At 44.8% G+C, this 15,579-nt stretch overlaps 1 protein-coding gene across 1 annotated transcript in view; it reads right to left on the bottom strand.

The window, feature by feature from the left end:
- Positions 1-15,579, bottom strand: part of THSD7A (thrombospondin type 1 domain containing 7A) — a 518,460-nt gene that overhangs the window by 155,401 nt on the left and 347,480 nt on the right. The window contains exon 9 of the mRNA XM_082258557.1: positions 9,214-9,405. Within this exon, the coding sequence (XP_082114683.1) occupies positions 9,214-9,405 (192 nt within the window). The remainder of the gene's footprint in view (positions 1-9,213; positions 9,406-15,579) is intronic.

Below are 15,579 nucleotides of genomic sequence, written 5' to 3'. Positions count from 1 at the left end.
CTGTTTATGAATAAATTGAACAAGGTTGGTCCCAGGACTGAGCCCTGGGGCACCCCGCTTACCACCTCAGACCAGTCTGAGTATGCGCTGTTTATTACCACCCTTTGGACACGCCCTTTTAGCCAGTTCCGTATCCAAGAGCAAACCCTGCTGTCGATACCTGCAGACCTTATTTTATAAATTAAGCGCTTATGGGGAACTGTATCAAACGCCTTAGCGAAATCCAAGTACACCACATCCACTGGTCTCCCCCTATTTAGCTCACAGCTCACCTCCTCGTAGAATGTTAGGAGTATATTTGGCATACTGGCTCACTGTGTACAGTTAACTATACTCACCTCGGGTCCAGCGATGCACCACCCCCGAGCTTCCCAGCCAACCGCTGACATATTTGGGGCGGCCCAGCTTTTGGGTCTCGATCTTATATTGGCCGGGTGCTCCATCGGATATTCCATTGTAAAACTGGACCTGGTATTATTTCCTTTGATTATTTCCTATTGGAAGGTTTCTTTCTAAAAAAACCTAATAAAAATTTATTGGAAGATATATTGGCCCGGATGGGGATGACATCGCCCCCACGCATGCAGGGGAGTTCAATCAGATTCCACATTGCCGAATTTGTACAGTCCGCTGCTCACTGTACAGGGGCGGACAGGCAGGTAAGTAACTTTAAAGTGATTGTAAAGTCTAATTTTTAAAAAAAAAAAATAAAAATCAAAAAATAACAAACATGATATACTTACCTGCTCTGTGTAGCAATTTTGCACAGAGCAGCCCGGATCCTCCTCTTCTTGGGTCCCTCGTTGCTGCTCCTGGCCCCTCTCTCCTTGTGAGTGTCCCCACAGCAAGCAGCTTGCTATGGGGGCACCCGAGCTGAGCTGCAGCTCCGTATGTCCATTCAGACACAAAGCTGCCGTTCAGCCCAACCCCCTCTCTCCTGATTGACAGCTGTGGGAGCCAATGGCACCATTTCTGTGTCTCAGCCAATCAGGAGGGAGAGTCCCGGATGGCCAACGGACTGGTGGACATCGCTGGACTGAGATGGGGCTCAAGTAAGTATTAGGGGGGCTGCTACACACAGAAGGCTTTTTATCGAAGTAAGATAAAAACCTTCTGCCTTTACAACTCCTTTAATGCAGAAGAGACAAAGCATTTCTCTTCAGCATGAAAACTTCTGCCAGTCCGCTCATTTTTAATTTTTTCCTAAAGTTCCACTTTAAGTAAATCATACTTTATGAATCTCTCGCAAAGATTCTTATCTGGGGATCCTACCAGTAATAGATCTCCCTGTTGCATAACACTAAGGGCTCATTTACACTTGTAGTTGGGGGGGGGGGGGGGGGCAGTAAAAACACAAGATTAATCATACGAAAGATTTACCCCCCTTCATAACCAGACCATTTTTTGTGGTACGGCAATGTGTTATTTTATCTGACAATTGTACAGTCATGCAACACTGAATTAAAATGTATTTCATTTATTTCTCACAAATAGAGCTTTTTTTTGGTGGCATTAAATCACCTCTGCGGTTTTTTTTTATTTTTTGTAATACACAACAATTATAATTATGAAAAAAAAAAAAAAAAATATACAGTGGGTACGGAAAGTATTCAGACCCCCTTAAATTTTTCACTCTTTGTTATATTGCAGCCATTTGCTAAAATCAAGTTCATTCTTCTTCCTCATGAATGTACACATAGCACCCCATACTGACAGAAAAAAAAAGAATTGTTGACATTGTTGCAGATTTATTAAAAAAGAAAAACTGAAATATCACATGGTCCTAAGTATTCAGACCCTTTGCTGTGACACTCATATATTTAACTCAGGTGCTTTCCATTTCTTCTGATCATCCTTGAGATGGTTCTACACCTTCATTTGAGTCCAGCTGTGTTTGATTATACTGATTGGACTTGATTAGGAAAGCCACACACCTGTCTATATAAGACCTTCCAGATCACAATGCATGTCAGAGCAAATAAGAATCATGAGGTCAAAGGAACTGCCTGAAGAGCTCAGAGACAGAATTGTGGCAAGGCACAGATCTGGTCAAGGTTACAAAAAGATTTCTGCTGCACTTAAGGTTCCTAAGAGCACAGTGGCCTCCAAAATCCTCAAATGGAAGACGTTTGGGACGACCAGAACCCTTCCTAGAGCTGGCCGTCCGGCCAAACTGAGCTATCGGGGGAGAAGAGCCTTGGTGAGAGAGGTAAAGAAGAACCCAAAGATCACTGTGGCTGAGCTCCAGAGATGCAGTCAGGAGATGGGAGAAAGTTGTAGAAAGTCAACCATCACTGCAGCCCTCCACCAGTCGGGGCTTTATGGCAGAGTGGCCCGACGGAAGCCTCTCCTCAGTGTAAGACACATGAAAGCCCGCATGGAGTTTGCTAAAAAACACCTGAAGGACTCCAAGATGGTGAGAAATAAGATTCTCTGGTCTGATGAGACCAAAATAGAATTTTTTGGCCTTAATTCTAAGCGGTATGTGTGGAGAAAACCAGGCACTGCTCATCACCTGTCCAATACAGTCCCAACAGTGAAGCATGGTGGTGGCAGCATCATGCTGTGGGGGTGTTTTTCAGCTGCAGGGACAGGACGACTGGTTGCAATCGAGGGAAAGATGAATGCGGCCAAGTACAGGGATATCCTGGACAAAAACCTTCTCCAGAGTGCTCTGGACCTCAGACTGGGCCGAAGGTTTACCTTCCAACAAGACAATGACCCTAAGAACACAGCTAAAATAACGAAGGAGTGGCTTCACAACAACTCTGTGACTGTTCTTGAATGGCCCAGCCAGAGCCCTGACTTAAACCCAATTGAGCATCTCTGGAGAGACCTAAAAATGGCTGTCCACCAACGTTTACCATCCAACCTGACAGAACTGGAGAGGATCTGCAAGGAGGAATGGCAGAGGATCCCCAAATCCAGGTGTGAAAGACTTGTTGCATCTTTCCCAAAAAGACTCCTGGCTGTATTAGATCAAAAGGGGGCTTCTACTAAATAATGAGCAAAGGGTCTGAATACTTAGGACCATGTGATATTTCAGTTTTTCTTTTTTAATAAATCTGCAACAATGTCAACAATTCTGTGTTTTTCTGTCAGTATGGGGTGCTATGTGTACATTCATGAGGAAGAAGAATGAACCTAAATGATTTTAGCAAATGGCTGCAATATAACAAAGAGTGAAAAATTTAAGGGGGTCTGAATACTTTCCGTACCCACTGTATATATATATATAATTTTTTTCTACTGATCAGTGCCCTGATTACAGAAAAGCTCAAAAACAGTGCCTACAGTGCCCACAGTGCCCACCATCAGTGCCAATAGTGTTGCCAGTCAGTGCCTTTCTCATCTTCTGTGCTGCCCATCAGTGTCCATCAGTGCCTCCTGTCAGTGCTCATCAGTGCTGCCCTTCAATTGCCTATCAGTGCCCATCAGTGCCACCTCTCAGTGTCCATCAGTGCCGCCTATCAATGCTCATCAGTGACGCCTATCAGTGCTCATCAATGCCGCCTATCAGTGCCCATTAGTGCAGCATATCAGTGCCTCATCAGTGTACATCAGTGAAGGAGAAAAATTACTTGGAGATTGTGTGGGGAGAAATTGGCCACCAACAAATAATAATAATGGCACCGTCCCCTAGAAGGATATGGTAAGGGCAGAAGGTCCAGATATGCAAGGGAAGTGTGGGAAAAGGGGACTGGACAGAGAGCGAGCAAAACCAAGCATATCTGGGAAATGGGGATTTACTTGTGCCTAGCAAGAATCTTAGATTTCATAAAGAGTAATTTTAAAAGAAAGTATCAAAAATGTATTAATACATCAAAAGAATAATAACATATTATTTTACATAAATATGCATAATCAAAGTATATATGAAGGTACAATTTTCCCGAGAGGGAGATACATAAATGAATCTACTGCTGGATCAACGCGTTTCGCTGAAGATGCTTCATCATGGTCCAGCAAGTTTAATTCACAATAGATTTACATGGTAATATCAAATCCCTTCTTTGTTTCTGCATTTGAAAATGCTGTGTGCAGTGGACAAAATTTGTTAGTCCATGGATAAAAACGATTTGAGTCACCAAGAATCCCCAAAATGCTTGTGTTATAGGGACTAATACGACCTTAGCAGGAAAAAGCCTGTATAGTTATAAATGAAGGTCTGAGGTCCACAGGGTCAAAGGATCCATAGAAGACTGGGGTTCTGAATAGTAGCCCCAATGCTGATGGCAGTGGAGAGGCTGAGTGTCCAAACCGGACCGAAATCTCCCCTGCTGTCAAGGAAGTATAGAAGGAATAACTTGTCTGTATATCAGCAAGTCAGCAGCTATAAGGGCAGTTAATCCTCCAGCAAAGCATATACATGTCCCAAGGAGACCACGTCTACGCATTTCATCTATGCAAGGGATGACTAATAAGCGGCAAAGAAAACTTAATTGTCCAACTTTATTAGTATTTGAGTTTTTATATTTAATGGTTTTGTGCACTCTCTATGTGGACTACAGGGCACCTCCCCATCAATACAGTATAGTAAGTGGGTGTTGTCATTCTAGGATAAGAAGTGTGTTACTGGCAGGATCACCAAGTGAAAATAAAGGATAAAAATGCCTGAAAAAGAAAACTATTGCAGCCACCTCCTCTAAGGACTGGTGAGCTTCAACATATTACATTCTTGTTCTTAGGTTTAGATGCACTTTAACCACTTGCCGACCAGTCGCCGTCGATATACGTTCCTGTCCTGGGGGCGGTCTGCTGTTTTAAATACAGCAGACCGTTGTTCTCTCAGGAATCAATGCAGAGCTCCTGTGTTCCTCCTATTTAGGAACACAAGTCTCTGTGTTGATTCCATAAACCCCTCACAGTTAGAAAACACTCCCCTAGGCTCCAATTTAACCCTTTGATCACCGCTGGGTTAACCCCTTCCCTGCCAGTGTAATTTCTACAGTAACAGTGCATATTTTTAGCACTGATTACTGTAGTAATGTCATTGGTCCACCAAAAGTGTCAAAAATGTCAGTTAGGTGTCCGATCTGTCCCCCGTAATGTCCCAGTCAGTCCCGCTAAAAATAGCTGGTCACCGCCATTACTATTAAAAAAATAAAAATAAAAATGACATAAATCTTTCCACTAGTTTGTAGAGGCGATAACTTTTGCGCAAACCAATCAAAATACGCTTATTGGCCTAAAAGGATGAAAAAATTTGATTTTTAAATTATCTTTATTGGGAATGTTATATAGCAGAAAGTGAAAAATATTGTTTTTTTTTTCTTAGTCCCCGTTCACACTGGGGCGACCTGTGAGGCGACCTGGTCACCTCACAGGTCGCCGTAGGTCGCCTTCCATAGAGAAGCTGTGGACCCGTTCTAATAGGAGCGACACAAGTCGCTCCGACTTAGAAAAAGGGTCCGGAGCTTCTTTGGGCCGACCCGGAGCGACCGTCATAGACTTCAATGTTATGAAGTCCATGCCGGCCGCTCCGAGGTCGCGGGGCGAGCAGCGCGCCGCGACCTCGGAGGTCGCCCCCCGGGAAGTAGCGTCGCTGCTATGTGAACGGGGCCTCATTCAGAATTGCTGCTCTTATTTATTTATAGCGCAAATTTGTTTATAAATAAATAGCAGAGGTGATCAAGTACCACCAAAAGAAAGCTCTATTTGTGGGAAAAACAAAACATCACTTTTTTTAGGTACAGCGTCACACGACCGCGCAATTGTCCGTTAAGGCTGCATTCACACTTGAGCGTAGCATTTTACCGCAATTTTTACAGCGATTTTCAGGCGTTTTTGGAGGCAGGCATTGACATCTATCAAAAACGCTGGTAATCAGCCCAAAAAGAAGCTCATGTACTTTTTTCAGCTACAGGCGTTTTGCAAAACGCTCAGATGTGAACGGGGGCCATTTAAATGAATGGGGTTTTACTTGTTGGGCGTTTTGGAACGTTTTTTTTTTTGAGCGTTTTTGGAGCTGAAAAACACTCAAAAACGCCCAGGTGTGAATGGAGCCTAAAGTAACGCAGTGCCGAATCGCAAAAAACGGCCTGGTCATTAAGGAGGAAAATCGTCCGGTCCAGACGTGGTTAAGTATTTAAAAGATGGATGCCAATTGGTTGCTACGGCTTACTGCACCGGTCAAATTGCTCTTTACCGTATTAAATAAAAAGGTCCATTTATATGTTTTTTTTAATGTTGTAAAAATGAGATAGGAGACGTGTATATGATAAAATATGGACACACTTCCTAACGACACAGCAAAATCCTTTCGGCAAAATGTCACCGGATTAAATTATTTATTTCCTGAACAGGGAATGTCAGGGGAGATAGACTCGTGTGCAGATTGACTGGAGCTCTGGGGACAAAAAGTCATTTCACAAGAATCATCTTTCCTTCTTGGCTGAGAAGTCCCCGGGCACTGAAAATTCCTTATAAATTAATTTCATTTTTGACTACGCACAAAAAAGAAGAAGAAAAAAAAAAAACACCAATTGGAAAAACCTGCAGGAATATTCTAATGTGACTTTCCAAGAAAAAGACAGCAATATTCTCAATGGGACAGCATGCTGGAGAGGAAATCACAAAACAATATATATTCTGGTAAAATGAAATAAACTCTCTTATTGGTTTTGCTGGGGCTCCTTCCCACCAGCCCCATTGGGCTCTATAGGGTAGTATTGCCCAATGAAGTACCAATACATAAACAAGGCTAATTTCCTAATATCCTATTGTTTCAATTCACACTGATGGGACAGGTTGCATTTTTGCTCTTATTTGCGCACATGTTATTTTGCAAACATTAAATGATTGTAAAGTTGAATAAAGTTAAAAAAAGTATTGGTGCACACATGCAACATACTCCAGTGCAGCAGTGGTGGCTTGTGCTCCATGGGCTGGGGGGGCGGCAAAGGGACCACATATACCCCCCCCGGACCACACCAGCCCGCACACCATACCCCCCCCGGTCACCGCCTCACTCACCCTGAACATCTGGAGGGCAGGCAGCAGCGGCGGCGGTTTCCCCCTCAGTCTCCCGCGTCTCCTCCCTCCTCCTCCTTCTTCTCCTCCTTGGCCAATGGCATGGCTTCTCCTTTGGCCAATCGGGAAACGGGTCTCAGGACCTGCTCCCCGATTGGCCTGGAGGAGGATCCGTGTGACAATAGCAAATATTCATTCGCTATTGTCACACAACTGGGTGGGCTCGGGGCGCAGTGCTCTGCGCCCCGAGCCCACCCTTTTATGAAGCCTATTACAGCCACTGGCTCTTATCAGGTGCTTAAAGAAAAAAAAAACAATTGGAATCCATGCATCCGGCGCCCTGCATGTAGATTAGGGGGCCGGACGCATGGATAGAGGGGGCGGCGCCCCTGAACCCCCAATGGACAGGCCAACACTGCTCCAGTGGGCTTTTATTATGGACCCATCAACATCACTGGTTCCTTGGCTGCCAATGGTCATGCAAATTCAATGGCATCAGTACTTTCCAGGCCACTGATTCAAAACAAAGCAAAACTTAGGAGTTCTGACTTCAGTCTGATTTTTCTGATCTACAGCTATTACAGCTTCCTGGGTCAGCTTGTAGGCAGGTGCAGTCTATTTTCTCCACTGTAGGTGGCACGCAACTGCAGCGACAGTGCAGAAGGAGAGGAAGTCAAGAGGAACCTAGTTCCTCTATTGTTTTCTGGGTCACTGGGGCAGCAATGTGGCTGGATGCCAACAGGCTATGTGACTCTGGCGTCAATCTTGGGTGAGGCAGAATCTATTTAAGACCCTGGCTCCCAGGCTTGGCACGCTTTAAGCATGTTGGTAGTGCAGGGAAAGGTTCCAGATGAGTAGAGAAAGCCTAGGAATCTACCACTCTTCCTGGAAACCTCCCTACTTTGGCACGGAGCTGCCAAGCCACATTCCGCCCCTCTAGACAGATGTTGTCAGTTCGGCCGAGATCTGCTCTGCTACAATCTGCTGTCCATCCATGAGTGTTTCAGGTCAGGCTGCCTTCCTACCTGGGCTTGTTGTGAACTGTTATACTCTACTACTACAATACTACTACTACAATACAAGTTCCTTCTAATGCATCTGGACTGCGTGTGTGTTAATGCAGCACGCTGCTCCCTTCCAAAAGCTGCCTGCATGCTGAACTATGGAGCATCACTTTACTGCTTCCTGTGCTCTCCTCTAGACTAAACACCTCCCTCCTACAGCTCCCAGTGCCTGAAACGTGTTATGCCTCGTACACACGCAACGATTATCGGCCGACCGATCGACCGTCTTTTGTCCAGTGTTGTTGTGTTGGTTGAAATGTGCTCTAGACTGCACACGAATTTTCTCGGCCAACAAAAACCAACTTCAGAAGTGATGTCATGTTCTGGTTTACTTTCTGAGTGTTTTTTCTTCTCTGAGCATGCCCAGTCTTGCTCATCAGATTTCTGTCTGCCGAAATCTCTACTGACTGACGGAAAATCGGCCGTTCTGTTGACGGCCAACAAAAATTTTATTGCCTGCACACCAGATTTTTTTGGCCGAAAAGTCGGAGTTGGTTGTCGAAAGCATCATACTAACAAGCCGAAAATCGGCCGATCGGACGTTGGCCGAAAATTCACGGCCAACTATCGATGCGTGTGTACGAGGCATAAGACTAATCAAGCTCTACAATAGAGTAGAGCCTGTTGGCTTGCAGTATGTAATCATTCACCACCAGTGTGCTTTCTGCTTTGCAAGTGATTGTAGAACCAGAAATGCCACTGGGATAAACAATAATTGTGCAAATACAAAATGAATGTGTATTCTTATCTGAAACTTGGTGTGCTTTGTGTTTTTCTTCCAGATCTGTGCAGTAATCCAGTGTGAGACTTCTATGCAGGAGCTTCCTGTAATAAAGACTGGTCACTGCTTCTCTATCTACTTGTGCAAGGTGACTGGTCTTGTCTCCAACCCCTACTGTAGTTTTTTGCAGGCAACAGGTGGTGGGTGGGGCCTATTGGGTCCCTCCCACAGTCTGCTCCCTGCACAGGCTATATACATCACAGTGATGATGTCACTGGGTTTTAAAGGCATCTGGTGCAGACCAAGTAGATTTACAATGTTTTGTGACTATTAAAAAATATATTTAAAATTAAATTTTTTTTTTGGCCTGGAGTTCAGTTTTAAGATCAACCTGAGTTCAGCTTTGAACATTATTAGTAGTTTTCTTTAAAAAAAAAACAGCTGTGATAGACTTACCATCACCGGGATAGGCAAGGATAGCTCGGTTTCTTGTTTGTCTTCCTTCGGTGGTCTTCCCGGAGCAGGTGTGTGAACAGGATGACCATTCAGACCATGAGCTGAGGACGCAGTCTCTAGGACACGGGACGTCACAAGCAATGGGGATGGGGTAGATGGCATCTCGGCACATCTGTCTATCAACCTCCTCGCCTGGAAAAATAAACATGGATTCTAAAGTCTTTTATTGGTATTACAAGTGACAACAGGAAAACAAAAGGCACCAACGCGTTTTAGGGGCCAAAAATCACCCTTCGTCAGGGCTATTTTTTGAAAGAATTATCAAGGAAGTGACAGTTTAACTAAGGCTCCATTCACATCTAGGTGTCCCGCGATTCAAGGCGATTCTGCCTGAGATGTGAACGGAGCCTTAAGGTCAGCATTAAAGCATTTAACCAAGGTTGTCACTTTCTGCATTAATGTGTACTGATGAGTAATACAAGTTCAGCATATAACAGAAATTGGAATAGCAGATATCACATTTAGTGAAAAGTTTGATGGCAACACTAAATATAAATTGTCCTAAAAAAATGCAATCACTTATGTTAACATTTTATTGGAAAAAGTAACCAGAAATTAAAAGTACCTGTTTCCGGATTGGTTGATTGCTCTATACGCATCTCAATTGACTTTAACACTACAGTATTGCATTTTCCAAAGAGTTGATTTTCCATTTAGGGGTTCTGAAAGCCCCAATGAAAACCTTCAGGTGAAAAATATGCTCAAAGCGTTACAGTTGAGTTTCTATAGAAAACAGCCACAGCCTAAGCACAAAAGCCTGTCCCTTGGCAGCATGCTGCAGAGTGGAGCCCAAAGGGTCCTTTCAAAGGGGCTTTCTGCCCCAGGCTGGCGGACTCCTTTTTTGCTGTGCGGGCATCGATCCGCCGATCCCCGATGAGCAGGCGGGTGACAGGTCCGTCTCGGCTTGCTTCGCAGAGACGGAGCTGTCAGAGCCCCGCTCTCCTCTATCTCTATGGGAGATCAGATGAAAACGGACCACCTGTCCGTTTTCATCCGATCCTCCAGACGGATAGAAAAAAGGGTTTCCATCCATCTGGATTTCACGGACCACATCAGATCAGAGAGCAGTGGGTGTCAGCAAACATATCACCGCTGACATCCGCTGCCCCATAGAGGTACTTGGTGGTGTAATGGTGTGGGGGATATTTTCTTGGCACACTTTGGGCCCCTTAGTACCAATTGAGCATTGTTTAAATGCCACTGCCTGTATTGTTGCTAGCCATGTCTATCCCTTTATGACTACAGTGTGCCCATCTTCTGATGGCTCCTTCCAGCAGGATAATGCACCATGTCACAAAGCTCAAATCATCTCACCACTGGTTTCTTCACCATGACAATGAGGTCACTGTACTCCAATGGCCTCCACACTCACCACATCTCATCTAGTAGAGCACCTTTGGGGTGCGGTGGAATGGGAGATTCTCCTCATGGATGTGCAGCAGACAAATCTCCAGCAACTGCATGATGCTATCATGTCACTATGGACCAAAATATATGAGGAATGTTTCCAACACCTTGTTGAATCTATGCTATGAAGAGTGAAGGCAGTTCTGAAGGCAAATGGGGATCCAACCCGGTACTCGCAAGGTGTACCTAATAAAGTGGCCGGTAAGTGTATGTCTGGCTCTGCAAGGGGTGTGTCATTGCTCTCCACACAGAGAGCAGGGGTCTCACTGTGCAGCCAGGGCCATGTCACCGAATGGGCACGCCGGGCAGTTGCCCGGGGGCCCCACATGCCCGGGGGGCCCCACTTGCCCAGCACCCCAGGCAAGCGTTAGTCCCAATTCCCGTGTGCATCCCGCCGCTAAACTTAGCAGGCGGCAAGCACATGTCGGCCCTGCGCTGCTGTCAGGCCACCTGGGCCATAAAGGGGGAGCCCACAACTGCAGGAATGCCGGTCCGCCTCCACGGGAACAGGCACACACAGGACAGTTGAGTCTGACTCCCGTCCATGTGTGTGGTCACCCGACCCAGCCGCCTAATTTGGAAGCGGTCATTAGCCTGGCACTGCTGTACCAATAAATATCGCCTTATGGATAATTTGCATTTTTATTCTCGTGGGTGATTGTGTATGCGGGGCCCCAGTACACTGCATTGCCCGGGGGCCTATAATGCTCTTAAGATGGCACTGTGTGCAGCACGCTGGCAGGGTACAAGGCTTTTCTACCCAGGCTGTGGCTGTTTTTTAAAGAATCCCAACTGTAAGGTTTTGAACACCTTTGCTTACATTCATTCTGAATGTAATAAGATAATTTTAACTGAAAGTTTTCTTTGAAGCTAAAAAAGCTTTTGTTTAATGCCGATACCGATATTTTGGTCATCGGATATCGATATCAGCCGATATTTTAGGACATGTAAAAACATTTTTTTAATTTTCTAAAGGTACTCCTTGAGACCCCAAACCCCTCCTCGGCACTGAAAAGCATTCAAAACGCCAAGTTTGGCTGTTTTGAATGCTGTCAGTTTTTTTTAATTCGGCGCCGAGTACCCGGAAGTGATGTCATGACATCACTTCTGGGTTTTTTACATGGAGACCGGCGCATTCGCACTTGCGGCAGGGATATCGGTTTCACGGGGACACATCTTCATGCTACACCGGGTCTTCTCTTTGGCGGCGGCAGTGGAGGTAGGTGAGCCGTGGAAGGCAGCTGGAGGGGGGGACATCCCCTCCCGCTCCTTGTAATGACAGCCGAGCGGCTTCTCAGCCGCATCGGTTCTCATTACAAGTCAGCCGACCGTCTATGGACGCCGGTACCGGGGTGATGCCTCTAGCTGCAGGCATCACCGCAGGAAATGCACTTTCCCTAAATATCGGCAATATCAGTAACCTCTGGGGCCGATTCCGATATATCGGGGAAAGTGCATATCGGCCCCCAATATATCGGTGCTGCCGATAATCGGTCGATCTCTACTCCAAAGAAAATAAAATGAACTGTAAGGCTTAGAACACCTTTTGAATTGATATAACTGGAATGCATTAAGCTAATTTCACTAAAGGTTCAATGAGATTTCATTTTACATTTACAGATCTCCAATGGATTGCCCAATTTGTCCCCATACCACCTTCACCAAACTGTCAAAATGATCATTATCATCAGTCCTGTTAGGTAACAGGATGACTTCAAAAGATGTCAATAGCGTGGTTTTACTTCACATATGGATAGCTAGTGTAGCACCCTCCTAGTTAGGCTGCTAGGTAAATTTAGTTTTTTGCAGTAATCAAAGGAGCAATAATTGTTTGGTTTGGTCTACTTAGAGCATCACAGGCTGAGAGTTTGATTACTTCCCTCTGCCTCTAGGAGAAGTTTCTAGAGTTTGGGGTGGGATAATTCAAATGTTAAGTCTAAAATCCAGCAGGGCCTAGGCAGTCCCTGGGGAGGGGTGATCAGATGGAGCTAGGTTACTGTTAAATAGTCTGGAGCCCTGAGGAGTTGGTCTTTTTACCCCTGTGGGGATGGATTGGTGTAGTATAGCCTCTACTTTTGCATATATTACTTCATGGTCCCCAGCCGTTTAACGATGGATTGTTCCAGCCTGTCTCTATTTGTGGTCATACTTTTTGATGGTCCCCAGCCATGAACCATGGATTCTTCCAGCCTGCCTCTATTTGTGGTAATACTACTTGATGGTCTCCAGCCATGAACCATGGACTGTTCCAGCCTGCCTCTATTTTTACTTATACTACTTCATGGTCCCCAGGTGAGGGGTGACCAGATGGAGCTAGGTTACTGTTAAATAGTCTGGAGTCCTGAGGAGTTGTTCTTTTTACCCCTGTGGGGATGGATTGGTGAGCTGAGAGGAGAGGGGCTGAATCTCCCAGGAGCCTTTTGAACTGGAAGCTGAACTACACCTATGGACACCTGGTACACCTATGGACTACCTGTGTACCAGGATCCAGTAAGTAAAGCCTCTACTTTTGCATAAATTACTTCATGGTCCCCAGCCGTGAACCATGGATTGTTCCATCCTGCCTCTATTTGTGGTCATACTACTACATGGTCCCCAGCCATGAACCATGGACTGTTCCAGCCTGCCTCTATTTTTACTCATACTACTTCATGGTCCCCAGCTTTAAACAGTAGACTGTTCCAGCCGGCTTCTATTTGTGCTCATACTACTTCATGGTCCCCAGCTGTGAACCATGGACTGTTCAAGTCTACCTATACTAGTGCTGGAGCTGCTAAGCAAGAAGTGTCCTCTGTTATGTACCGTTTTTGAGTGTCCTGCATCACCTTAAATCCCCTCCCAAGTTTCTACTAGCAAATAAACTTCCAAAAGAAAACCCCTAGACTGAATAATGAACCAGAGTGATTGGATTGCTGTTGCTGTGTGCCTGACTGGCTCTGCACTGTTGGGAAAGAACCTGTCTAATTTTTAAGGGCCCCTATGGGGATAGCACTACACTAGGAACAGAACAGCTGAAATACAACCAAAAGGAAATGCCTCAAATTGCCACTGGAGACCTCTTCCACTTCTCCATAACAACATCACTGAGCTGGTAGATGTTGGAGACCTTGCGCTTCTCCACCTTCCATTTGAGGATGCCCTACAAATGCTTAATAGGGTTTAGGTCTGGAGTTATACTTGGCTAGTCCATCACCTTTACCCTCAGCTTCTTTAGCAAGGCAGTGGTTGTCTTGGAGGTGTGTTTTGGGTCGTTATTATGTTGGAATACTGCCCTGGGGCCCAGTCTCCAAATGGAGGGGATCATGCTCTGCTTCAGTATGTCACAGTACATGTTGGTATTCATGGTTCCTTCAATGAACTGTAGCTCCCCAGTGCCGGCAGCACTCATGCAGCCCCAGACCATGACACTCGCACCACCATGTTTGACTGTAGGCAACACACACTTGTCTTTGTACTCCTCACCTGATTGCCGATACACACACTTGACACCATCTAAACCAAATAGGTTTATCTTGGTCTCATCAGGCCACAGGGCATGGTTCCAGCAATCCATGTCCTTAGTCTGCTTGTCTTCAGCAAACTGTTTGCAGGCTTTCTTTTGCATCATTTGTGCGGCGTATGATGTGAGCACTGACAGGCTGACCCCCCACCCCTTCAACCTCTGCAGCAATGCTGGCAGCACTCATACGTCTATTTCCCAAAGACCTCTGGATATGACGCTGAGCATGTGCACTCAACTTCTTTGGTCAACCATGGTGAGGCCTGTTCTGAGTGGAACCTGTCCTGTTAAACCACTGTATGGTCTTGGCCACCATGCTGCAGCTCAGTTTCAGGGTCTTGGCAACCTTTTTATAGCCTAGGCCATCTTTATGTAGAGCAACAATTCTTTTTTTCAGATCCTCAGAGAGTTCTTTGCCATGAGGTGCCATGTTGAACTTTCAGTGACTATTATGAGAAAATGAGAGCGATAACACCAAATTTAAAACACCTGCTGCCCATTCACACCTGAGATCTTGTAACACTAACAAGTCACATGACTCCAGGGAGGGAAAATGGCTAATTGAGCCCAACTTGGACATTGTCACTTAGGGGTGTATTCACTTTTGTTGCCAGAGGTTTAGACATTAATGGCTGTGTGTTGAGTTATTTTGAGAGGACAGCAAATTTACACTGTTATACAAGCTGTACACTCACTACTTTACATTGTAGCAAAGTGTCATTTCTTCAGTGTTGTCACATGAAAAGATATAATAAAATATTTACAAAAATGTGAGGGGTGTACCCACTTTTGTGAGATACTATGTATGTCTGTCTATCTATCTATCTATCTATCTATCTATCTATCTATCTATCTATCTATCTATCTATCTATCTATCTATCTATCTATCTATCTATCTATCTATCTATCTATCTATCTATCTATCTATCTATCTATCTATCTATCTATCTATCTATCTATCTATCTATCTATCTATATATGTATATATACACACACACATATATATAGTAATTTATTTATTTATATTAAATAAATTTTATGTGCAGCAATCCTGCTTCAGATTTTTCTATAGATATCCAACATTGCATTGGTTGGTAGTATCTAGTTTAATACGTACATTAGCTTTTTTTATGTATTATGGCACCTACAAATTTTACTTAAATTGAAAAAGTAGGAACGTAGAGTAAAAATATAAACAACATAAATCAAACGAGAGTACTAGAAGAGGCTAAAATGTCTATAAGCTCTCAGACAGGCTATAAAGATATCTCACAGCTCAGTGTCAGATGCACATTCCGGCATTTCATCCCCTGTGCGAGCAGAAGGCAGCGGAAGAACTGCTGGAGGATGGCAAATGATGGACCCCTGAGGGTGGCCAATGAAACTATTAGAAAACCAC

This window comes from Pelophylax lessonae, assembly GCF_965119305.1.
Source record: "Pelophylax lessonae genome assembly, chromosome: 5".
NCBI lineage: Eukaryota > Metazoa > Chordata > Amphibia > Anura > Ranidae > Pelophylax > Pelophylax lessonae.
This window is presented reverse-complemented; position numbering and strand designations above follow the sequence as displayed.